Here is a 27430-nt window from a genome sequence, read left to right as displayed (position 1 = left end):
GTGTATTGTGTATTACAACTTAATTGCTGAACTAGTCTAATGTTATACTGGCATACTAGATATATACAGAGCAAATTCAGTAGGTATTTACTGCTCGGATGTTGATTAGCTTTTTGTGATTTTCTGTTAATTTTATCCTGTTGTGATGTCGGATATCTATGTTAAACATGGTCAAAGTTCCAAAACTTGAGGTAACGCTTCATCCTGCTCTTAACATTTTTTGGTTGCTGAGGTTGTTGCTAAGATTTTCTATGTGTTGTTTGCATTGTCCACTTTGATATTTTGGAACAGATTCTGGCTCTGACATGTACGGATGTATTTGAGAAGTTGTCGAGTAAAGAACGAGAAAAATTTGTGAAATCCTACTACTACGACTGTTTGTTTCATGGTTTGTTGTCGTAGTTTCTGGAGCCGGCAGATGGGGCAGCTTCCAGACCAATCAGAGCAGAGTGGGCTCATCGGGAAAGGTGAAATAGCCTGTTTCAGACAGAGGCTGAACTGAGGGACTGCATAAAGGGTCAAATAAGTTACGTTTAAGTAAGGATTTTATTTTTCTTTTTTAACTGCAAATCATGCAAAGATATTCCAGCAGAGCCCAAGATTAAAAATACTGACCTGGAAATGTGCATAATATGTCCCCTTTAATTTTCAGTGCAAACTATGAGCAAGAGCATCAGTCTAACTCCACTGTGCAGTTCCATTTCCCCTCTTCAGACACAATCGGACGCCTTGTTACAATGAGGCGATCCTCAAACCCCCACACAGCAGCCTCAGCATGAATAGCGTCTTGTTCATAAGTCTGAACGGCCCAATCCCCCAAATTACAGTAAGAGATTTCAATCTGTTTGTTTGCTGTGGAGGATGGAGGGATCAGAATTCACTGCTGCCTACTCATTCCCTCCATTATATCAAAAACCTCCTTACATTTCTTATCTTTTAAAAATATTATGGACTTAGTATTTTGCTTGTCATGATCTTGATCTAATCCAGGCGTCTCATGTTTTCTCACACTGTTGCATGTTGTCACTTCTGTTCCCATGAAGATAGAAGCATAATCACACAGCTATACTGTAAGTGTTGCTGGACAAGGTGACAGGATAAGAAAGCACCTGTCTTTCAGCACTTAGCAGAAATTCTGGGTTGCTAGGACACAGTTTCGCCATTCTCCTCCAGAAACTTCAGAGCACTCAGTCATTATCTCCCACAATGCATTACAAGGGTCTCTCAGAGGAGCGAACATGCTGTCTCTATCTCCAAGACAGAATTCCAGACATTCTGGTTGCCTTGCCTGATGTTGGGCAGACCGTAAGCAAATTCCTCCAGCCTGGATACCACCCCGCTGTTCCAAAGTCATCAGGCTGTTTGTGCGGAAGACAGTGGTCCACTGCTCTCACGTCAGCATGTTGAGACTGTGACTCCATCTTTAGCTGTTAAGCTCTTGCCAATTATTCGCAAATCATCACCTGATGCCGAGCTGCTCAGTAAGACCAGTCTGTACTGAAGGCCTCTAAGCAGCTCTGCTGGAGCACTTCAGGATTAAGTGATCCTTCCTCAATCGATATTTTTCACAGCAGGCATTTTGACATGTTATATATACAGTTAATGATGGCTGAATTCCACTTAGCTGATTCAGTTTGAATGTTTTGGTAGAGATCCTTTTCACAGCATTTTGACTTGTCATAGTAGGAAAACCACAGATGTTATTAATATGATTAATGATGAATCTACTCCATTCAAATGTCCCAGTAAGACATCAGAGGGTAAAAAAGGGTGAAGTTTCCATCCAAATGTAGCACAAATTTTAACAAAATTTGCAGAAAATCACCAAGAACAAGTCATGCGTGTTCCATCCACTACTGTTATGCAAATATTAGGAAGAAATATCAAGATAAGCAGTTGGTAGTGCAAAATCTCCAGTCGTGCCATTAAACCATCACAGAAGAAAAAAAAAAAAAAAACATGACTCAATTAGAAGAGCAGCAGTTAAAACTCATATGATGGAAAGCTATGTGGAAAAACGTGGTGGAATTATGGAATTCATGTTTATTTTATGTGTTCACTCGAGGAACGATACAGTCACCTCACCAGATGTTTTTCTGCTGGAATTTTTCGTCTCCTCAGTGGAACCGAAGGAAGGCTGAGTCACAGTCACACGCTTCATGTACGTCATGATTCACCAATCCATTTCCATTATACAAAACCTTAAGCAATATTTTGACTAAAAAAAAAATCTGTAGTTCTTTTAATGTGCAAATAGAATATAAGAATAAAAACAAGTGGATAGCAATGCACTTAGTGAGCCAGCATGCACAATACCAGGTCACTGACACTAAAGCAGCTAAATGAAATTCAACCATTGTTGCTTGTATTATTTATGCTTGCACCTTTACACTGTTATATGTCAAAATATCTTCAATGAAAAAGGCCTATTGTGCATGCTGGCACACTTGAATAGAACAGTCATTGTAAATGTTATTAAACCTCAGCTTTTCCTGCTAAAGTCAAAATGTGTGTTGTGAAAAAGGCCTATAGGTCCTAACAGTTAGTTAAAAAATTGAAAAGCTTACTGACTTTTACCTGCATATTATTTAAACTGTGTAATGTAAACTGTGAGAGGTCACAAGACAAAATGGTTGGGAACCACTGCTCTACACTACCGGTAAACTCTTGAATGGGACACACACTCACAAAAGGACAGAAGACACACAGACACATTTCCATGTCGCACAACTTTAATAGAATATCTTAACTAACTCTGTACAAATTGAAAAGAAATATTGCGCAAGTAACAAATTGTGAATAAGAACCAGTTAAGGCCATTTCTAGCACACGGTCCAATGTGGTAGATTTGAAGATGTCAACCGTGGCTCTGAAAGATCTGTCCGACAAGATCTACAATCGTTCTTTTAAAAAGAGAAGGGGATGGGTTTTATTTCACTGTCACTGCTATCGATGACCAGTCACCAGGCGAAGGTGTTCAACCAAACGGCCAAAATCCAAGTGCAGTATAAAATACATTGGCAACCTGTTCCATTTGTTTTCCACAGACATTCTACTGAATCATTAGACAGAGATATTTATATATTTTAAACAACTTTAAACGCTGAATTAGATTACATGGTGTTAATAAGAATTGGCAAACAATTTCATAAAAGAGGACGGTTGTGTTTTGTCTTTCATTTTGGCTTCTTGGCAAAGAAAGTCTTGAATCCTCCACATTAACCATCCTGCACCCTGTCATAACGGACTCTAAATGACATTTGTTAAGAACTAGATAAATACCAGAAGAGAGAAACTTATGTCTGCATAAATCTGTAATCTTAAAGAGAGTATTCACCAGAGTGAATGTGATGACTTGGGCAGCGGAAATCCAACTAGCTGAGAATCAGCCTGTGGAGTAAAATCTGTACTTCTGAAATGTCTGGATAAATTATTCTTATTATCCTTGTTGACACAAGTTGAAAGAGTTTTACAGGAGTGACGGGTAAACCAGGAAGAGCAATATATAACAGCTCTGAGGTACAACCACGTATGTACAGTACCTCCGCACATGCCTGTCACATGATCTAAAGTAGTGTTACATGTGTCCACTCAAGTGCTCAGTTTAAATGCTTGTTAGGCCCAATACAAGCGGGCAGAGGTGAGCAAAATAATGCAGAACACAATTATTCAATGTTTGAAATACATTTTGATAATAAAAAAACATGACTTGGCAGTATTCACGTTTTGTTGACCTGCTAAGCCCAAATAAGATTTGAGCCAATGAGAAATAAGCCTATAACTGCGGCTGGGCCTCAAGGGTTCCCAAAATGCACCACTTCATACAGCTGCATGACACCAGAATAAATAGTCCAATGACATGACAATGAACATTTAAAAAAGTAAATTAAATTCGAAATGATACATTGTATGTCTCTTAAAAAACACCATAACAAAAGAAAAACAACCCCAGTGAAAGATTAAGTCAAATTTGTTCAGCAGTTTCCTGGTAAACTAACACTTCTCTTGTTGGCATTAAAAAACCCTGAGTAACTGATTTATTTCCATGAAAACTAGAGTTGGGATCCATTCCTTTCCTATCTTTTTCCATATGATGATGTTCTGAGGTTCTTGGCAGTAGTAACCTACTCCACTTTACCAAAGAAGAAGACTGTCCCTATGTGACGTTATGCTGTTTAAATTACACTCAAGTCGCTTCCGCTTTGAGGTCGAATGAAGCAAAATTAAAAAAAAGGGGTGTGATGGGCGCAAGACAAAAGAAAAAGAAGTCATGCACATAGTAAAAACGCAGTTTGGTTTGCGTTCTATTGCGTTCAGATGAGAGTTCATAAAAGGGCGGAGACTGCAAGAGTAGGAGGACTTGCTGATTGGCTAAGAACTGATTTGACGGACAGCAGGTCTCCACCTCCCCTGATCACCACGGTTACTGCTGTTTGCATTCGGCAGGCTGGGGCTGTTCTTTCTGTGGGGAGCAGACAGAGAGAAAACCACATTAGACAACAAGTAGACAGACAAATAATGAAGCCACTGGGCATTAACTAACAACTAGAAGAGGCTAACAGGAAAGCAGATGCTAGAGAATGACAGCCACTTTTATTTTTAACCTGGTGTGGTACAGAAAAGAGGACTATGTTAGAAACCTGGGGGTGGGACTACGAATAGATTGAAAGAGCAAAGACAGGAAAGGAAAAAAAGGAGGCCGTATCTATCCAAGATGTGAGTTGAAGGTCTTAAACACCTCAGACTACAAGGAGAATCAAAGATGTAGTGAAAGAGAGAGGCAGCCACATTAATAAACTAAAGCCAATATATAATGTGTGGGGGACGCCATCCTTATTTCTCCCTTACCTAGAAATGCATGGGGTGAGAATGAGTGATTATGCCTGTAATGGAAGGGAATCCAGGGGGAGAGAGAGACAACAATATGCACAAATTTAATTGTCACATTCAGAAATAACATGGTGAACACAATGACACGTTGCTAAATATGGTGAACGAGCACGCTGAATTCCTGGAGCAAAACGAATAACTGATAGACTGACAGCAGCTATCATGGGAGAAAAATTCAACACAACAAGCTACTACAGAAACTAATTCACGGACAGAGCAGCATTGTTGGTCACTCCCAATAAAACTGCTCACAGTGCACGTTATGTACTCACTCACTATCAGACTGGAATAGCTCATAAATGAAGAATAGCCATCTCAACTAAACCATCAGCCCGACTAGACCACATAAGAAAGGACTCTTTCACCAAGTGTCACGACATAATAGTTCACAGATTATTTCTGAGAGAATAAGTGCAGAAAAAGCCAACACCTGTTGTAAAGTCTGACAAATACAGGATGTTTGAATGAGGTGGAGGCGGAAATTGGACGTACAATAAAAACTGCTAAAATGGCAAGTTTGCTAAAACAAAGCACATTGTACAATAATGTAAAACGCTAAATGCTTCTGAGAAAACTTTGTCTGGTGAAGACATGCTAATGACAGCTACTCCAGTGTAACATACACAGAGTTGTTCTGTACAGATTTTCAGTACAAAACAGTCTCATGACGGATGTCTTGCCTGTCTAAGCTGAACCATGCTAGTTAGCTTAAGGCAGCCCAGAGAGGTCAGAGCTGCAGAACCTCCTTCCATTTCTTTTTGATCTCATGTGAGAGGATCATGATTTCACCGTTAACTAGAGTGCAGATCTCCGCCAGGTGTGTACAGTCAAGATGGCGGCGAAGTTAACAAAAACAGGGATTTATTGACTCACAACAAAGGCCAAAACGTGGCCTGCAACAGCCTAGCTAGGCCCCGTTTTTAGCCTAGCTGATTGCCGGAAATGCCTTTTGCTATGTCGTAACGCATATCATAAAATGGCAGGACTGCTGAAAAGACCAAAGTCTAAGCTTTACGATAGGCTCATAGGGAATCTTATCAATATATATTTGAATTCACAACACAACTCGCTCTCAAGGTACTGAAATTTGGCCTAAGTTTGATCTACTGTGGTAACAAGGAGTGATTGGTTGTCCCTTGTGGAAACAAGATTCCTAACTGAGGCAGTTGTTGATCACTTGCAGCCCCTACCAGCCTGTTAAGAGGAGTGAAAAGTCAGCAGTCTGTGGCGGTAAAAAATAGGTTTTTCAAAAATTGTGAATCACTGCAACCATGAGAAGTCCTTCAGCATATCATAAATAAACTATCATAAATGCACAAAAAATATGAGGCTGATGGGTCCCATGTATGCGAGATTAGCTGCGGACAGAAACACACCTGCGACCAAATGCATGTCCCCCTCCAGGCTTACGCCTAGCGGAGATAATTATAGTGCAACACCAGACAAGGAGTGGTATCAGATAAACTGTGTCAACTTTGTTATAACCATGACAGGTAATGTTTGCACTCTCCCAAACGTGTACAAGCCTGGGTCAAAACAGACTGAGATGCAAGTCTTTACCCTCATGGCGCTCATAGCTATATGACCACATATAAAACACAAATTGGAGGAATACTGCCATATTGCCTTTTTTTAAAAATTACAAATATGGTTAGGAATAATTAAGACATGGTGTGTGTTTAATGTTTATTCAACTGTGTACATCTTAATTATCCTGCCTCCTGAATAATTTTGTACATAAGTTATTGCGTACATATTATTTCTAGCAAGTTGCACTATATTGGAGTAACAAGCCTGTTGGGCTGTACTCAAGTAAAACTGAATATTCGGTGCAGGTACCAGAGAAGTGAAAGCCTCTTGGATTTATTACACCATGGTGGACAATTCATTCCTGGAAGCGGCTCAGTAAGTGCTCCATCACTTCCTGTGTTTATGCCATGACGCATGCAAATTTCTCTGTCTTCATTCCCTCCATGAGCACAAAACAGAATTATGTCTTGGTGTCTTTTAAACAAACTGTGGATGTAATGGACCAAATTCTGATAGTTCAGAGTGGTTTTTAAGTATGTAGTAGGCTTGGGCGGTATCTATTTTTTCATACCTTCCTGACAATTTCACCGGGATATTTTTAATGTACATATATATATATATATATATATATATATATATATATATATATATATATATATATATATATATATATATATGAATATGATGGTTTTTGTGCAAAAACAAAAAAAACAACATAAAAGCTGAGCTGCTGGTGATAGAAGTCATTGTAGCATGTACGACATTGTCTAGATTAAAATGCTGTGTGTCTAACATGCAATTAGCCTATTACGACAAGTCTTGCTGGGTTTAAATACTTATGGACCAAAGAATAATGAATAGATAGGACATAAGTGCCCTTCTTCCACAGATTCTTGCTCGATGACCTGATAACACTTGTTGCCGTGGCGGATACCAACACATCAATGGGCTGAACAGAGATGATGTGTGGGTTGTGGTGGCAGACTGGCAGCTGAATAAAATCATGAGGCTAATAAACTGCTTTTGTAGTTGGAAGAATTAATCTCAAGATAAAGTTATATGTGGCATTCGGGACTAAACCCAAAATACTCCCAAACAGGGGCAGAAGCATTTTTCTTTTTTACTGGTCTGTAACATTATCCCCACCACTCGCAGCCGCCATCTTTTCAGCTCAGCTGTCTGTTCCACCAGTAGAGACGGACCTCTGATGACGCGTGCTGTGCACTACATCACCTCAATACAGCATCTCCTTATCAGTTTAATAGAAAGAGGAGCGTCTGTATTTTTGACTGTATTAAAATAATCATACCTTCAAGATTTCTAAATACCCTTGTATACTGTAATACCTTGATACCACCCAAGCCTAGTATGTAGTTTGAGACATTTTTCCAACAGTTATTAAGCAGCTTTTCTAACCACTCCACTAAAATTGCCACACAGCACAGCGCTGCTCCAGAGGCTTGGTTGCATGCTCGGCTAAATAAGCTACATGGTTAGCATCACTGTCACTACACCAGTAAAAGCACTAACATTGAAAAACAAACAAATAATGCAAACACATCATTAACAGGTTAAAAATAATCAAATCAGAAAAGAAGCCAGAACTCATACTGACCTTGGGGTCAAAGTCTCCCTCGTCATCATCATCATCACCCTCCTCGTCTTGCTCCTGAGACACCAAAACAAGATGATTTAAGTTTTTCAAGCAACCACTGGTTTAACAGAAGTATTTACACAGACTAGTATGATTATATAGTTTGGCAGGTATATCAGGTCAAATACAATGTTTGTAAGTGAAAATGAAATATCAAACCTCTTCATCTACATCGTCCAGCTCCTCCTCTTCAAACTGCATTAAAAACAAAATCAAATGTGAGTAAAGACCCACATGTGGTACAACAGTGACGACAAGTTCTACTTTATGTATCGTCAAACTTTTTTTTCAGTCTGCAAACATCCCATCTTGTGGCTTGTGTGTAGGAACATGTTTGTGTTCTAGTGTAACAGCGTGCGTGTGAGACAGAGGAAAAACTCACACTCTCGTCATCTTCCAGGGCCTCTCCAGTGAAATACAGCACTGCTCTGGGAACTATTCTCTCACGGAAGAAATGACCAATCTCAAAGTCTGTGGCTAGGGTGAACTCAGAGTCTTCGTCCTATAAAACAAGAACACAGAGAGACCAGTCTGAGAGATGTAATGGGAGACACAATATAATATGGTGATTTTATGATAGGTAAGCTACATTTTACTCACCATTTCTCCATCTGGTGAAGCTGTAAGAGAAAGGAAAGTATATGTAATTTAAACCATAAGCACCTAAGTACACTGCTTTACAATGAGTTTATAAGCCAGTCACAGGTGGATGTTACATTTGTTTTATTATCGACTTAAAGCCGTTATTTCTATCTTAATATTTCTCATTCAGTTGTAACCGTCCGAAAGCCCATTTATGGAAACAAGTATGCCATGACATCATAATGCGTGGTCCACAGGAAGTGACAAGCCATTCGCAAACATCTGTCAGCCTCCACCACCCAGACAATGAACTGGCTAAAGGTGACATCACCCTGTGCTTCCTTTCCCTTCAACAATACTGTATTTAAGCAAACTGTTCTGTTACACTAACAAGGTTCCCTACGCGCTCTACTGTATGTCCATCAGTTTTACTCTAATGTCGTATCCCATCACAGTAAGATCAGCTTCAGTTAAAACAGCAGGCTAAACATGACTAATGCTTCATAAGTAAGAAAAGTATCTGGAGAGAGGAAGGTGCAGTGACTAATGTGTATGACAGTTGATTAGTTGTCATCAATAGTCCACTGTTTTACTGAGTAACCGCAAAATCTTGCTCTGAAAGGCCTGCATGGATGGCATTACACTGCACACTTTCCTGGTCAGTTGGTGCACATTTTAGCTGATGTTAGTTGCGAGCTTAAGTCTACAACTAAAGTCATTTTCATAAAGAAATAACATTGTTACTCAAAGTTATATTCCTTTATGTAATTTCACTGGTTTGTATTTCAAGATGATTCTTCAGATAATTCTTGGTGGAACATACAAATATAGCTCAACTGATACCTATAATCAATATTTGAGTTAGTTGTTAAATAACAAAAAAATATATTGCTAATATTTTTTAACTAACATAAGACCCAAACATTTTATAGTGATCCCTTAAAATTGCTTTTTCAAATGTTTAATTATGACCTCAGAATGTCCTGAGAAAAATATTTCACAGTTGAAAAATAAAACTTGTCAGCTCTCCATGGTGGACAAATTTTATGATAGACACTTTTTCTAAATTACCTCAAATATATCTTTAGCATTTTTTACTGACATTTCTTGTTACTTATCCAGCGTAATTTGCACCAAAACCAATGTAACTGCAATATTTATGTCAGTTTTGACGATTTATCAGTCTAGATCTGCTGACAACGTACAAAAACATTCTTACAATACTTTCTCACACATCCTGATGAAAGATACAACTGATTACAAAAAAATGCACTTCCTCTCGGGGCAGCTGTACATATGTTGTATGAGTTCATGTTGTTTGGTTGTGAAAAATGACATGAACAAATTTTCATGTCATTTTTCACATTATCACTATTGTCATGTCATTTTTCACTATTATGTTCAATAATTTTCATGTCATTTTTCACATCGTCACTATTATCTTCAATAATCCTGTGACAATCCATCAAAATCAATGAGCTTACAACTGAATCAGTTTACAGCATGTCGGGTCTCTCAAAGGTTCTCGAATCCAATCTAGTAAAATTTCTGTCCAATTTATAAATAAATATACAACAAACCTCATTCTCACATCTATGAACTCCAGTTAATATACACGCATTCTTTGTGTGTGTTGACATGATCACTGAGAGATGGATTATTAACTAATGAACATCTCAACCCCAGAGCTACACACCTGAACATACTTAAAGAGCTATTTATATTCACCAGTCATATCCTCAGACTACGACTGAACCAGTAAGACAAACGTTTGTCAGCCTATGAGAGCTCAGGACAACTTCTCAAAGTCAGAATATGTTCAGGCATGCCTGACAGGAATGCTGACTATACAGGAAAGATGATAATTCTTGAATAAAGAATGACTGCTTTCAAGATATTTGACATAATGGATCAGTCACTGTATTCTTCACCTACTGCTTACACAGTTGAACAATTGTAACCAAACTGACATAAGAGACTGCTGATGTCTCTCACTTTTTGGGAAAATGCACCAATATGGGTTTATCTTTTCAATTAACTCACATCAGACAGAATTATTCTAAAATGTTAAACATTTGTTCCCTTCTCTATTGTCAAAAGATGTGCTATAAATAGACTTACAAATTTGAAAGCACAAATCAGTCATTTGTAGAATGTTTTGGCTAAATAGGTTATCTGTATATCTAGGTTATCATCGGTGGTTTCACAAGTTTGCCCTCACATTGTTTGTACATGAGTCAGTCATTAACTGACTGCACCATAAACACACCTAAACTCCCTGAGCTCTTCTGGAAAATAATGCTAAAACCAAAGTTGATGTAAAAGTTCCAAAGTTGAGTGAGCACAGCTTTATGTATAAAGTCCAACTTCAGTGAGCAACAGAAAAGCCGATTGTTCCACCTACACCCAGCAGAGAGCACGTGAACTCAAAAGTCAGGAGTTTGGCGCCACCTGCTGTTGAATTTAGCTCAACGCCATGACCAATGTGCACGTGCATGTATGTCCTCCTGTGCGTGCAGTGAAACTAACACAATGGGGACCAACTCATAATAACACGACTCCATAGTGCTACTAGTGATCAAAACTCCACAGGGTGTTTTAAACGTGTTTCCACACTGCCTGCGGATGAGCACAGACATGTTGACTGTTCAGCACGTGTATGTGTGTGTGTGCCTCTCCCTGTCAGAGTTGTCAGTGATTTAGTGTTTTCTCAAGGAGTTTGTGAACAACATGTCTAAAGCTAACACTGCAAAGATTTGAATGGTAACTTAAATGGTTAGTGGTTATTTCTACTAGATACAATAATTTCAGAAGTTACTGAGAAGACAAAAGGGTCAATGCTTCAAAGGTTACATCTACACCTCCAGTGAAATACAAGCAAAAGCTTTACTATATTTTTATGTATACAAATAAATACCGACATGCTGCTGAGTGATTATTGTGTGTGCTCTCACCTTTAACAGGGTTAAAGAAGTTGAAGAATGAGTCATTGGGGACCTGTTTGGTAACAGTGCGGACAGTGCCACGGCCTTTATGCTTCTGCTTCTTCTTAATAGTTTTCACTGTCACATCCTTCCCCTTGTGCCAATCTATCTGACAGCTAGAGATAAGAGATGTACAAAAAAAGTGAGAGTTGGCAGTGAGCAAGAACGCTAAAAAAAAAAAGAAGCTAAAAGTAGGAAGAAGAGGAGGCCGACATGTGGGATGTAAAATCAAGAGAGACTAATATAGAAAGAGTGAACAGATTTACATCCCCTCAAACCACACAATCTCTATTTTTGCCTTAAAATTCAACATCATCAGTGTCAAAGCCACAGTTTGAACAAGCACGGTTTTTGTACTGTGGTTCTCACCCTTCACAGTCAATGATCTCTGGCCCCTCGAAGGAGAAAGGGTCCGAGGTGTCAGGCTCTGACTTCATCTTGTAGACTTTAGTGAGGACTGCATTGTTGAAGTAGCCATTGGGCTCAAAGTGGAACTCTAATGTGAAACTCTGTGAGAAAGACCAAAATAGATGATTTCACTCAGCATTTTAAATCTATTTAGTTTGTTCATTTTCATTGATATCAAGTTAATACTGACCATTGGCTGTCCTGGTTCAGAAAACTTGACTTGAATATCTTTCAGGTGCTTAAGGATGGGCTCATCATGTTCCTGATAAGAGAAGCAGTCAGGTCAGAGACTTAAGATATTGTTCAGACACGTGGTGAAATGTGCATGAGGCATGATTCAGAGATGAATCACTGAAACATACTTGTAGCATGTCACTGAGCATGTCCACACTCCTGAATATGGTGAGCCAGAACTCAGGGATGCCTTTTGGATCTTCCTCTGGTGTGGCTTCCTCTTTCTTTGCATCCTCAATAGCAGCTTTTTCCTTTACTTCCTCCTACAGACAGTGGACAGGACACTCATCAGAATTCACTGTTCATAAAAATCTCAACTTTAAATTCTCATGGAGTCTCATTGGGACCAAGATTTTTTTTTTTTTTTTTAACAAGAAAGAGTTTATCTACTATGAGCGATATGGCCAAAAATGTTATCACAATAAAAATGTTCATATCAGTCGATACTGACAATTATCACAATAAATATCAAATCATTATTTCTTCAAAGTTTAAAGGCTGATTTTTGATCAAAATTTTTGAGTAAAATTAAGTAAAATCCTTTTTCAGTCCTTTTCCCTCAACAAAATAAATATCTTAATAGAAAAATAAAGTGCTGCGGTGTGATACAACACATATGTAAGATGGCTCAGATTGCAAAGTTAGTTACACGTTCAGTAACACACGATAACGTGAGCATTTCAATTTCGACTACATTATACAAGTGAGAACAACCACAATCACCTCTGCTCAGAAGTTGTGACCTGATGTGCTGAGGTAGATGTATTGTCTCATTTCCGGTTGTTGGCGTTTCTGTTACTGGTTGCGTTTTTGCTGCTTTTAACCACTTAATTTTGCTATATTCTTCATTACAGCAGCTAATTACCCACTGTACATTTAAACTTAAACTAGTTCTGCTCAAGCACTCATAGCTCTCTCCTTTTAGTGACATTCTAGCTAATCCAACAGTTTTCAGATATGCTAGTTACTTTAGCTTAGCAGTTAGCAATGGCTTCTCCCTCCTCTACTCTCTCTTGCTCGGTGTGTCTTATGTTTAGCTATTCCTCTGCGTCCTTCAGTGATAATGGTAAATGTACAAATGCACCATGGAAACCCAGTCATTAGCTGCTGTAGTTAGCCAGCCCCCAGTAGCCGGTGTGCTGACCCAGCGTAGATCTGCTAGTCACTTAGCTTAGCAGTTAGCGATGGCCTCCCTCTTAGTTTAATTATATGGAACATTTGTTATATTTCTATTGAGGAAAATTATATCAAGATAATTATTGTTATCGCTTTATCACCCAGTCCTATCTACTATCTTCATGCCAGTAGGTAGATAAAAGCACACACTCCCATCACATTTTGGTAGTGATAGTGTTTCTCATAAATACATCTCTTTCCCAACCCTTCTTTGTTCCAACTGGACACAAGCCCATTCACATATTTGTCCAAATGTGTTTTGTTTTCCGTTTACTTTAATGAGGAGGAAAGAGATGTTTAAAATTATTTTTCCATGTAGGCCTTACAATCATTCCTTCATCTATCAAGGAAAGACATTCAGAGAGTTTTACACTTAAAGCATTTTATTCTCAAGTTATTTGGCAGATTTCCTGCAAAACCAAAAACAGTGCCACATAATGGAAGTCTGGCATGTCGCACGCAATCTTACTTGGCAATGATCTAATCAGTTTGTTGTAATTAAAGTAATGGAAATTCACTGGGTAATGACATCTGATGTTTTATAACATGATCTAAATCCACAATTCCCAACTCTGTTCTAGGGGGGATAATTTAAGCATACTACTAGTATCATTTATGAGGTTAAATTAATAATTATTTTTCCTTTGCTGAAGAAAATTAGAAGTAGTAGTGGTTGGCAAAGTGATCAGGCCCTAAAGACAAATCAAAGCTGTACTTACAGCTAGTTCCTCCTCTTCCTCTCTGTCACTGTGCCACTCACACTCCTCGTCTGTGGGTTCCACTGTTCCTGTGACAATATCTCGTCGCTGTGACACATGACACACACACACACACACACACACACATTACAACAAGATTTAGCATTTTAAAAAAAAGACTTGGGAATATTAGAGTGAAATGTCTGCACAAGCACTTATTAGATAAGGCTGAATTATTTTCAGCTAGCACATTGAAATCAACACCATTTGAGAGAGACTGACACACACAGACATATATACTGCACATGCACAACATACACACAGCACAGACAGGTGCTGCAGGATTTCAGCTGCCAGTCTTCAGTGCAACTAAGAATGGCTGAGTTCTTGTCACTCGCTCTGGAAATAGCCTTGACTGACAAAAGAACAGTTGACTACTCGTTGTGGCAGTACTTAATTTAGCACCAGTGATGTGTCTTCACTGACCTCAGGTCAGACCAGAAAGACATACAACACCACCCATTAGTGCAGAGAACAAGTGGACCTCAAATCTGTGATTTTCATTCAAATGACCCAAAGAGATCTTATGTTTCAGTAGACTTTGCTTTGTTTGCAGCACCATAAAATTAACAAAGAAAATCTAAACTTCTAGTATTGCAGTTGAGTACAAAGCGGAGAACAATAAAGTAATGTAAAGAAAAGGTTCTGTCATAAAAACATTTACAGTACCTTGTCAAAGAGTGGCTGATAGAGGGCAGCATACTTCCTCTCTAGTTCATGGACCTCCTCGTAAAATTTAGCCTCTATGTTGGCACACTGCACCTGTAGCCTTTTCAAGGCGTGCACTCGCCTCTTCACTGCTTTGGGAAGCATGCTACGAGAGAGAGAGAAAAAAAACATTAGAATTGATGTGAATCTAAACAAGCAAGATTGTGAACTACAACTAAACTGTAATCCTGAACCAACTGTTATACAGTCCGTAATACTTTAAACTTGCGAGTCTTCAATTTAGGGGGTTGGGAACCACCGAAGGATCTCAAGATGGTTTTAAGAGATTGAAAAATGAGGTTGTGATAGTGTGGCAGATGTCTACAGTGATACTGTATCATTTACCAACAATGATCCATTGAACTGAACTGGTTAATGTATCAAAAAGTCAGGTCAATAACCTAAAAAACAGGTTTTGTTTTACACATGAGAAAGAGTTTGTCTGATGTTATGCATAACAGTGAGTTGACTATTGAATCTGAATTGAATAATTTTGATTTTGCATATGTTTGCTTTTGTGCCAAAGTATTTCAGTAAGTATTAAGTATTTCAAGTAAGTTAAAAACTACCAGATGATATCAAGTCCACAATCACCACCTTGGATAATGCCAATTCACATCATGCACAAGTTACTGTAATTATCTTAATAATCTTTTGGGTAGTAAGTACCAGTTATATCATTATGCAAGTGGTAATAATGACCAAAACATTAAAACAAAAGTATTATCAGGTAGCTGATATATCGCCAAAGATGGTAAATAATATGAAAATATCTGAAGAGCATGGAAACTTGGTTGCCTTAAGTCAACTAAAGCTCAAAGTATAAGCAAACTACGTCCCCAGTTATTGATATTTAGAAATATTAGCAAATCTCATCAGGTTTAGGTTTTTCAAAACAGTTACAGTCATATAGTTACTGTACTGACCTCTCCATGAAGTGGAAGCTGACAGGTCTGTCCATCTGTCCACCTGGATTTTGCATCCCTTGTTCCCCTTTACCTGCTGAGCCAACACGGAACATTAATGGAGATATACCGCTCATATTATCATTACACAAATGACATATCAGAATTACAATACTGTGGATTGTGCTTTTATTTTCATTGATGATGTTGTTTAAAACACTAAACAATATGACACTATCCAACTATCCAATTAAATAGCACTCATAAATAAAAACTACCTTTGTCAAACTTGCTATGGTCCTTTGATGTTTACACTTTGCCATAATTGCTGAAGTTATCAGAATCAGAAACATCTGTATTGGCCAAGTATGTTTACACATACAATGCATTAAACTCAGGTTGAGTGGCTCTCAATGTACTTACACAAAATAACAACACAACAATCTTCAGATATATACACAAGGGATGACTATATACAGGTGAAACTGTGTCTGTGAACTGTAAACAGCAGACAAATAGTGCAAAGAAGTGAGGAGTGCAAGGAGTGTGTACAGTGTGTGTGTTATTATGAACATTTGGAGTTTCACCTTGATTGTAGTTTTCATTTCATACACGTATAGGCAGATGAATATTTAACAGCTTATAATCAGATTGAATCCAAATTTTTTCACATCTTATTTCTAATGTACTATGGCCAATTGAAAAAAGTACACGTGTCTTTACCTTTATTGGCGTCCATTACCGATTGGCAGCTCCTTCCTCTGATTGAAACAGATTAATTATATTAGACATATATGCTCAACATGAGTCATGACAGTGAAAACCACAGACAGAGCCAGCAACAGAATGAATAAGGGGGGGAAACACTGTCGATTGCATTTCACGAGTGAGCTCGAGTTTGGACTTGTGATTTAATCGCTGCATGTGAAACGTTTTCCACAATTACATCGCCAATATATCAAGTCTCAAATCTAAAAGCGATTAATTCATAAGAGGTGAAAAAAAAACAAACTTTGGGACTCGTGTCAGCTCGTCACACAGACTGACAGCTGACTTCAACTGATCAGCAGCAGCAACACTTGTATTGAGCAAGCGCAGGCCGATGACGCATGGACAAGCTAACGGGCAGCTGTGCTAGGCTACGACAACCAAAGTTAGCATCGCTCCGTGTACTATGAGTAAAAGAAATGACAGTGACAGTCACAGAGTACTACCGACAACACGATATCATATGAATCTACATACTAATGTCGGCTTACTAGCAAGGACCTACAAATAACCATCTAGCATGGGCGGTGCCATAAATGTGACAGCGGCTAACTAGGCTAGGTAGCTAGAAAGAAACGTGTCAACGTGCTATGAACAACGCTTTAGTTAACAGCAACTGCGAAGGTTGACGCGTTGTATTTCCCCTTTTTCTCCCAGTCGAACAAAACATTTGGCAGCGATACTACGGTGCGGATAAAACTGACCGTTGACGTTACAGCTGCTAGGCTACCGCTAGCCGCTAATACCAGCTAGCCATCGATAGATCGCGGGTTAATAAAAGCACCAGAGTTAAAGCAAAAGTGTCGTGAAGACAGTTCACCAACAGCTCTATCAAATTAGTGCGATCACTCGTAGCGTTAATGTTTAGTAGTCTAACTTACTAACCTGAACTAGCTGTTGTGTCAGTCTTACCTCGGGCTGAGCGGAGTTCTAGCTGGTCCTTTCTATTCAACCCCCACACGCATGGTGCTGCGTTCAAGTGCTGCGCGGAGAAAATCCTTTTGGGGGGGTCTGAGGTCCACCTAAGTGCCCCCCTTAGATAGCCCACTTGACCCCCAGTTACCTTTTAGTAAACTCTTGTACAGTGGTTCCCAACATTTTAGGCCTGTGACCCCTAAAAGTAAAGGATGGTCTACCTGGGACCCCCCCTCACATGTTGCATTGTCTACCACTTAAGTTACTGATTATTGTCTTGATTCATCGGTTAATCGTTTTGTCCATGAAATGTCAAACATAGTGAAAAATATCCACAGTCCAAGGTTACATCTTCAAATGTCTAGTTTTGTCTAACTAACAGTTCAAAACCCGAAGATATTCAGTTTATCATCATGTTTTTTTTTTTTTACAAAGAAAAGCAATAAATCATCACGTGAGAAGCTGCAACCAACTTATTTTTTTGATTTTTGCTTTAAAAAATGACCAAAGCGATTATTCAATTATCAAAATAGTTGCTGATTAATCTTCTGTCGATCAACTAATCAATTAATCGACTAACCTTGCAACTCTAGAGAGAGGACTTATTTTGATTTATTTGAATAACTTTTAGAGGCTTGAGGAGGTACAATAAAGTAATACACAAGACATAAAGCAAAAAATAGAAGGAAGTTTTAAAAAAGTCATAATTTTTGTGTGTCCAAAACATGTTTGTTTTTTTCTGTATCCTCTCCTGTCCTATTACCCCATGACCCCTTTGATTAATCCAGCGATGCCTTGTGGGGGTCCTGACCCCAGGTTGGGAACCACTGCTCTAGTGCACTCTCTGCAGGTGTCCTTTACAGAGTCCACACTGGCTGTAAAAGCAGTAGCTTCAGTCCTCTGTCAGTATCTCACCTACACTTGATCAGCCACGATAAGTTACTGCTGTGTGTACAAATACATAAAAGAACTTTACATAATCAAATAAAATATTAGATCCAAACTATATTCCATATACAATACGATCCTGTCAACTCATCAATGAAAAAGTAAACTGTGCCTATAAACACTGACCCAAGATCATCTGAGTTATGGCCCAATTTCAGATCTCATGAGTCTGAGGACGCCCTTGCCACATGTGCACAGGCATGGTTGAGGTGGTGTACGACTCCATCTTCCTTATAAGATCTACTGTTTGTATATAATGGATGGAAAGTTAATTCAAGGTTTGGTTTACAATATTATGTCTTATATTTGCTTCCTTCCTTTGCTCAAATTCTGTGTCAGTTCTGATATAATCTGTCACTTCTATCACTTGTACAGGTGGGAGTTCATGATATGATTCTCATATCTAATCAATCTAAGTACATAATATAACGGATCATCATGTCTATCAAGCTTATATCTGATTGGAGCCCTGCCTCTAATAAACACATAAAGTTGGGTGTGGTGGTCCTCACCCCAAGTAAGGCTTTTATCACAGCCAAATTCACTGTAGTCAGGAAAATAGACTGTAAACCAAGTTAAACTCAAGCTGAGATACAGCAGCTGTATTGATTAAAATTGCAGCATACCATATTTGTTCTGTCTGTATGTGTCTATTTTGTTCTGGATGATTGAAAAGCACAGCTTAAATGCATCTGGTGTTGACAGGATGTAAGTTTAAAAATTTCACCTCTGCTCCTAGAGCTCACTGCCAATATCAAGTAGGCTAACTTCCTACAACTCCTGGATTTGCTGGAATCTGAACTCGACTGTGATTCCTATTTCTTCTGAACTCTAAATAATGACGTTGAAATACATGATTAGTACAGTGCAAGTAATTAAGATTCAATCAAATGTTCTGGTATTGTGCTTACAAAGAACATTGTGCACATTTTGGAGTTAATGAGAATTAAGCTGACTCATGAAATGAGCGAATTTACTGTAGCATTTATGGTTTCAAAGTCCAAATAACTTGAATAGAGTTAATCTGTCGATGCATGTTGTGAGAGTTTGTCCATATTATGTTTGGACCACAAGAGGGCTTCATACACCAGCACTTCATAGCAGACAGCAACACAAGTCCTGTCTGTTCACTGACTGAGTCAGTGACTCTCTCAGTGTATAACAAGTCGACAGGTAATGTTTCAAACAAAGTGCTCTTAACAACATATAAGGTGTACATATTTAATTGGGATGAACCGGTTCCTAGTTAGTGTATTGGCATCGCTGTAAGCGAAAGTTTGACAGGCTGATTGATGATTGGAGTGTGTACAGTTCAAATCGCTTTCAAACATTTGTAAAGTCTGGATTCATTTAACAACTTCTGTTTGCTCAGTAGCAAACACAGGATTGTGGTTGTAGGCTACTGGTCAACTACTAGTGTTATTATAGGAATGTGAAGTGGAGCACTCTTAGAAATTAAAACCTTTTCTACATGATGGTGATCAACATTTTATTCTTACATCAGAAGAAGACTTCAAATAACTCTTTGTGATGAAACAAATTGAACATATTTGACAAAAGGTATCAGCAACGTGTAACAACATGTTGTGAATGAGGCAGTAGGACAGAAGCTAACATTTACCTGCTTTGTGAGATAACATCAGTGTTTTTATCAGATCCAAGATACGACATTGAGGAAGATTTTAAATATGTGTTACAGAGAGGTTTCAAACTGGAAAGTGATAATAGCTTTGAGTCATTTTCTGTCAGTGTCCACAGACAGACAGACCAATTTGTTTTTCTTTGCTCGTCATTAGAATTTAAATCTCAATTTAGAAGATGCAGCCTTTTCACAACTCATTTATTTAGAAATAAGATGTTCTGTAGTAAGTGCACAAAACATGACACAAGACTAAATCTAGTCATGATCATCTGTTCATGTACACTACAATATTCCATTAATCCATTTTTTTTTCTTTCTTGGAAATGTCCTTTTTGCGGAAATAGCCTATTCAGTAAAAGACATGAAGTCACTAAAATCCGGCCTTCTTTCTGTTTGCTATCAACCACTGCGAAGTCTACACACTTGAGAGGAAGTGACAGCACCGGGGGCCCTCAGGGTATGATTGTGGTGACCAGGCTTTGTGCCTGTCACAGTGTGACATTTACCAGCAGGATCTGTACTCACAGAAGAAATCAAATGTGATTGTGTAGCATTTGGGTTGAGCCAGGGATTTAGAAACAAGTGTACAGTAATCGCTAATTTTTGGAAATGTAGGGTGACGTGAAATGGAAACATTGGCTAAATGTACGTATATGGAGCACACTGTAAGCAATCACCTTAGTGTAATGTGAATATCTGAATTTCAAAATACAACAAAAATAACTTAAAGCCTAATTCAGTCGTTTCTGAGGCTTTGATAGTTTTGCGACCCTCTGTGGAAGCAAAGTCTTTGTTGAAGGCCTTGTGATATTGTTAAGACAATACTAACACCTGCGGCTCTCGCACAAAGCTGTACTTTATAGCGTCGGCCTTTCAGTAAGTCCCCCCCCCCCCCAGTGGGCAGAAGCACGCACCTGGCTGTTTAAATGTTATGTATGCTTGTCTAGTCAAAGGGCTGTGTCAAGCTGTGTCTGTTTGAGTGCATGTGTGTACATTTCATTGTGTAAGTAGTACAAATGTTTGCTCTGCACATATAGAGGATACAAGATAAACTCTTATCACATTTCTGTGCATTCTGTCAGATGGTTGATAGCAGCCAGATCTTTTGAGCACTATCTATACAATCTATACTGCAAAAGCAGTATACTGTTAAAAAGTGAAGTTCACTGATCCATGCACGCATCATACTGCACTCTTTGTCTTAAATAGACATAGAATATCATAGAGTTCACATCATCCATGACTTCTCCGCCTCGATGATGTAATAGGAAGTGTAGCCCAAAGGTAAATGTGCCCCCTCCCTGACCCCAACATGTATAGGTCAAATGTCTGTCACTAACAGCAGTATATACTATAGTATATCCTTCTCTTAGTCTTTCATTCTTGTCTTCTCTTTCCAGCTTAGCAACTAAGCTATAGTACAGAACACACCCACATGTTGTTCAAATGGTAAAATTCTCTTGGACAAATTTGTGATTTTGGGCTATTTAAAAAAAATGACTTGACTCTAAATATGTGGACAGCAGTTTTTGAATCCTGTCTTGAATGGTCTTGATTTCCTCTTGATAATCAGTTTTAATTCAGACTTTTTGAGTCAACATTGGATCTAAAAACAGTAGATACAGAATAGAAATAGTACATTCTATCAATGCTCACACAGCCTTGAATCCTGGTTCTGAATGTTTGTGAGTTTGTATTTTCTTTCCTCTGGTTGCACTTTTGTTCTCACAACCCGAAACATACAAGTTAGCTGAAAAGACACAGAAAAATCATCGACAGGTGTGAATGTGTTTGTCAGTTTCTGTGTTAGCTATGTGACCAACTGGTGACATGATGTCAAAGTTGTCTCCTTGCCTTCTGCCTTTCTGCCTGCTTTGATAGGCTCCTGCCCTCGTGACTATGAATAGCAATAAGTGGATAAAAACAAAAATGAGTGATTGAGCCTTTGTATGTAATTGTCTTCACATTTTTGTACATTGATTAGTCAATTCCTCAGCATTGATTGGTGGAATGTGGGTGTGTGTAGTGCAGACAGATCTGGAGAATGAGCTGTTTATTATTTAAAAGCTCTCTAATCAATATTTTAAACTTGCGAAAGAAAAGTACACATTTTGTTGTCTATATTAGCCGTGATCTAGAATAGGACTGGTATGGACACCACAGTAGTCTTGTCATTGCCCTTGTTGTAATTTACTTTTCTCTGTCTTTCTTTTTTCTGTCTTTGTTTCTCACTCGTCTCACTTGCACAAACACACATGCACACACAAAACAGAGAAGAGAAAAAAATTGACATCCCTCTGAAAGTGGATATCATGATAGCACTTGTCTTTTTCCGTTGATTGAACACGTAGCAACAGCGTCTACGTTGGCCCACCTCATCCCACCGGGGTATTGGTTTTGTGAATGAAGTGGTCAAACTCCTAGATGGCAGTATTGATATGGCCAGGAGGACAGGGCGGTGTTTACGAACCATCCTGCCCCTGCATCCTCTGTCGTCCATTAAGCCCCTCTCCTCCTAACGCATGGGTAATGGCCTATCTGTACACCATAATCAGACAGACACACACACACACACATACACACTGACTGTAAAAAGCCATCAAAAAAAGACACACAAACAAGTGCACACACGCCTAGCAGCCACATTGACACAGCTGCAGTCATTATTCACAGGAGGGGGTCTCGAGTGGGAGGTGAGGGATGAAAAATGGCAAACGGAACTACTACATCTCCTCTGAGGTGGCTGCGTCAGAAGGCCCTGTATGCGTAACAAATTCAGCAGAGCCATCGATCCAACTTATGGCAGGCTGAGTTCTCTGCTCATGCTTTACGCGATTTGAGTGCAATTGACTTTCATCTGCACCGATAAGCAATTTCAATCATGACATCTTGTTTGTTTGTTTTTTTTATATTTTTAAATTTGTTTTCCTCTGCAGTGTCTGTCATTCTGACTCTGCAACGACAGCTAAACCTTTTAGCCATCAACAAAAACAACTCATGATACCTTCTAACACACAAACACACACACACACACACAAATACGACAATAAGACAAAATGTAAAAGACCAGGAACAGTTTTTCCCCACCTATAATTCCAGCATCAAAATTTTGACAACCAAACAGGTTTTATTAAATTCTGACAGTTAAGGATTTTCTGTGAAGGGCATACTAACTTTCATGTTATTATAAACTAATTATTGATGGAATTACCCTGTAAATATATAATATATATTTAATATTTCTTTTTTCAAAAGAGCAGTTATGTTTTTGTTCTTAGTGCTTTAATTTAGGGTTTCCTCTTTGCTAAATTTATTCAGGAGTGTTGGGTCACTTTTTCCTAATGTGCTTAAAGTCCTGATAGATTATACCTTGTTTTATCTTGTGCTAACAAGATTTGCATATTGGAGTTATTATTTTGAAGGAACAAGATAATGTACTTTAAATTCACATGCTTCTCTACCCTGCAGCTAACCACCTTCAGATGCACACAGATACTTAAAAATGGAGAGAACTCTGAAAACTGTTTTATTTTCACCTCAGAATGTCAAACAATGACTAGCTGCAGATTTTAAAAAGACAACAAGCTTAGCCAGGATTGCACAGATTAAGACTTTATCAATTGTCAATTATACAGTCAAGGGAAGATGTAAAACTTTAGATGGACATTTATGAAGAGTCCTGAAAACTGCTTCTCAATGAAAAAAATACAGGGTCATATATAAGGGTCTGATTAACTGCTCTCAGCACACAGATGGCAACGACTTTTGAGAGGACAGTACATCTCAAAATAACTTAATTGTATCTGGCACATCGACTCAAATAAAACTTTTTGGTGTGTGTATTAATGATTAACAGCTTCTAATGCAAAAGAATTTGGCTGAGTGGCTACAAAACAATCAGTAACCCCAAAGTTAAATAAATATTTGAGGGTCATTTGAGGCCCTAAACTGGTGCATACTTTTAAATATCTTGATTTAAAAAAACATTATTCATTACTTTGGGGGCTTTGCACTTTTATAAAACATTTAAAATGTTAGAATATTAAATAAAATTCTAGAGAAGACATAACATTCACAACACAAGTTCTTAAAAGTTAAGGTTTTCAGAGCTTTCAACCACATCTCATGGTCATCAAACTGCAAACTCCATCCTTAAACTTAATTAAGCTAATTTAAGCAAAACTTACAAAACCCTAAAGACCGAGAAGAGGTAAGGTATTATTACTATACTTCGGTGTAAAAAATTAAATCTGCTGCAAAACAACAGCACAAATGTCTGTGGTTTTATGCACATCAAATTGATCCGACAGTATTTTCTCACATTTACATACAATATGTGTTGCAGCCAGTCATAGAGTGTGAAACATAGTGACATCCTGCTGGGGAGGCACTGAACATTCACACTTCACATACTTAACTGTAGACAGTTCACTGTCTTATTTACATCAGTCAACATCCACAGGATGCTTGAGACCCCACCCAAGAACATCGATACAAGTTGCATGCATCATTTCCTTACTTGCAACTTTTCTGGTAAAAGTGCTATTGTATTGCTTTTGAAAATGTATCAGTTTTATAATGCTTTTTGAGTGAATAATGATGTAATACAGCAGAATTATAATTGTAACAGCTTTGCCTTAATTTGGTATTGGTCATTCAAAAATGCTTGAAAAGAAATATACACATCTCTCTCTGGTTAATCATGTGAACAGGACTATTATCAGACATGGATGATTTTTGGACATATGTTAATGGTGTAAACAAGTAGAGTTAGTTCAGTTATATGACTGACAGAACAAGCAGTACTAACACTACAGGTGGGGTTTATCTGAGGCTCCAGCTGCTTGATTTTCGTCATGCTGTAGTTTGGCCCTGCAGGCTGGTGGATGACAGGGGCCCATTAAGGAAAGGTAAATCTAATTAGGAGTCTCTCCAGCCACAGAGCCGTGTGTCACTGCTGGAGGGGGAATAGCCACTATTACAACGTCATTATGCTGCTTCTGTGACCCCGACACAGGGCAAATGGTTGGATAAGACTTTAACATGGTGCTTAGACTACTTATCGAAGAACAGGTTTATGTTTATGGACACTGAGGGAGGTCAGAGATGAGAAGTGCTGAGTCGTAAGAGTGTCTTCTCAGCATGTGTGGTAGCTTTAAGATAATGAACTACAAGTGTTAAACAAATCATTGTTTACAGTATGTTTGTGTGCAAATGTGTGCATGCATATGGGAGAGGACACTGTTCTACAAAAATTACAAAATACTTTTATAATTGAATAAATCTTAACATCTTAAATCTGGATTTTTTTCTCCATCATTCCTTGGAGCCATTAAGCCAGAAATAAACGTATTTGTGCTATGTGTGACCAGTTAGTTCTCAGACCACTTATGGTGATTGATGGAAATCATTGTTGAATGACTTATAACTCCTCAACTGAATTTTTATCCTGCCGGGCAAATCTGACATGACACACAGAAGATATGTGGATGCATCCGGACCACAATCACACTCATCAGATATGACATTTTCGAAAAGCACATGCTGCTCGTGAAACAAATAGTGTGAGAGAGAGGAGCACAGCACATGTTGCCTAAAGCACAGATAACGAAGTATCAACAAATCGCTTAAAAAAATGAAAGCCACTGCTTCCTTTTACCTTCTCTTGCAATGAACCGGTGGGAAATTTTAAATACATCATCCTCTTTTAATTTCATGTCACAACCACTGTATTTTTTAGACATCCTTGTTTCTTTATTATCATAACATGCTGTTTCTTTTCTAAATGAGCAAATGTGCAAACACTTGACAGGAATGATTTGTCATAAGTTTAGACACTGTACCTGATTTAGAAATTTCAATCATCTTGCTCTGTTCGGTCATAATGGGATCACATTAAATTACATTTGTACATTGTGTGAATGTGAGAAAACACACACTGAGAACAAACTAAACTTGACGCCAATAGCTCAGACGACTAAAATTAAAGGGAAATGAAGTGTTCATTTAGTATGAATGAAAAGACTCTGCTTCGGGTCCTAGTAGTGACAGTTTGAGCTGTGACAGGGTCACGCCAGCCTGCTGGTAATGTGTGCGGTTGTTGTGTCACAGCCGCAGCTGTAGTTGCCAGCCACCATGGCATCAGTATGATGATGGCAGTTGACATGGACCATTGAGCATCAGTCCCTCAACCGCTCGCCCACCCCAGCAACACTTTATGCCACTGCTGTCAAATTACACATGTAGACAGGCATTGGAGGAGCACTCTGTGTGATTAGCCATTCCACTTGGCAGCTGTATTTTGACACATGCAAAAACAATCACAGTCATCGCCAGTCACAGATGCTCAGATGCCTTGTTAAAAAGAGAGAGGAACAGAGAAAGAGAGAGTGAGAGAGGTGATAATTTATGCATCATTTCATGAAAGCACAGGACTTACAGGGAATAAAAATACCTAAAATACATCAAGTTATACTGAGTTTCTCAGTTGCTTGAGAGGTTTTGAGTTAATATGTGATCATGTTATGCTTTTGAGATCTGGAGACTGCCTGACCTCTCACGCCATGTATGGAAGCATCTGAATTTGCTGTGTTTCTTTCTTATTTTTTTAGTTTTTTCCTTAGTCACCTGTCTATACATTCTTCATTTACTAGAGATCTGTATTTAAGTAAAAGTTAAGAATGACAAGTCACAAAATATGTGAAAGCTTTAACCATAGATACATTTTTTTCCCAAACAACTGTGGAAATATACCAGGAATCACATTTCTGACTTGCAAGAATGAATGCAAATACAATATCTACTCTGTCAGTGTTACCATGGATGCATCTGTGCTTGAGCCAAATCAAGTGCGATACAATTTGATCTTAATTACAAGAGACAATCAGATGGGTGGCTCGAGCATCACAGATGCAAAGTTTCTCTTTCCTCAGTGTGAATCTCTGAATTTCAGCTTTTCAATAATGTTTAGATATCAAATGTCATCATAACAAACATCTCGAGGCAGTTGCAGGTTGCTGTGTGGAGAATATCTAAAAAGTAAGAGCATTCACTGCTATACAGACAGAATATTCACAGTGCACATTAATGCACATGTCACACATGTACAGACGTGCACACGTGCAAATTCATGAGGGTACAGCTGGTCATGCAACAAGCACTAGAAGTTGATATGCTCGTTTTGAGGCTGTTTACCCAACATTATTGCGATTAATAGAACAGATATTTTGTGTTTCCTCTTCTCTTTATCAACTGGATGAGTCTAATGATCCCTACAAAGGTGACCAGCATTGTTCAGCAGCGACAGAGAGAAAAGAAATGTGGAGGAT

At 38.5% G+C, this 27430-nt stretch overlaps 1 protein-coding gene across 7 annotated transcripts; it reads right to left on the bottom strand.

Moving 5' to 3' along the window:
- Window positions 1-2714: 2714 nt before the first annotated feature.
- nap1l4a (nucleosome assembly protein 1-like 4a) lies at window positions 2715-17682 on the bottom strand. Of its 7 annotated transcripts, XM_042412103.1 has the most exons (15): window positions 17510-17681; window positions 16553-16590; window positions 15851-15926; window positions 14886-15030; window positions 14178-14264; window positions 12411-12545; window positions 12239-12310; window positions 12010-12149; window positions 11611-11756; window positions 8675-8694; window positions 8457-8576; window positions 8234-8269; window positions 8036-8089; window positions 4849-4883; window positions 2715-4462 (listed from the first exon to the last, which is right to left on the bottom strand). In XM_042412103.1, the coding sequence occupies exons 2-14, from the start codon at window positions 16566-16568 to the stop codon at window positions 4878-4880; spliced, it is 1053 nt and encodes a 350-aa protein (XP_042268037.1). In that variant the 5' UTR covers window positions 16569-16590; window positions 17510-17681; the 3' UTR covers window positions 2715-4462; window positions 4849-4877. The 7 variants fall into 7 exon arrangements, with proteins under 7 accessions (XP_042268037.1, XP_042268032.1, XP_042268035.1 ...); XM_042412098.1 differs by lacking the exon at window positions 4849-4883 and having other exon boundaries at window positions 17483-17682; XM_042412101.1 differs by lacking the exon at window positions 4849-4883 and having other exon boundaries at window positions 15851-15923; window positions 17483-17682.
- Between the last annotated feature and the right edge of the window lie 9748 nt (window positions 17683-27430).

The sequence above is a fragment of the Thunnus maccoyii genome, chromosome 5 (genome assembly GCF_910596095.1).
Source record: "Thunnus maccoyii chromosome 5, fThuMac1.1, whole genome shotgun sequence".
NCBI lineage: Eukaryota > Metazoa > Chordata > Actinopteri > Scombriformes > Scombridae > Thunnus > Thunnus maccoyii.
The sequence above is the reverse complement of the archived record's forward strand: the minus strand, read 5'-3'. Positions and strand labels throughout refer to the sequence as shown.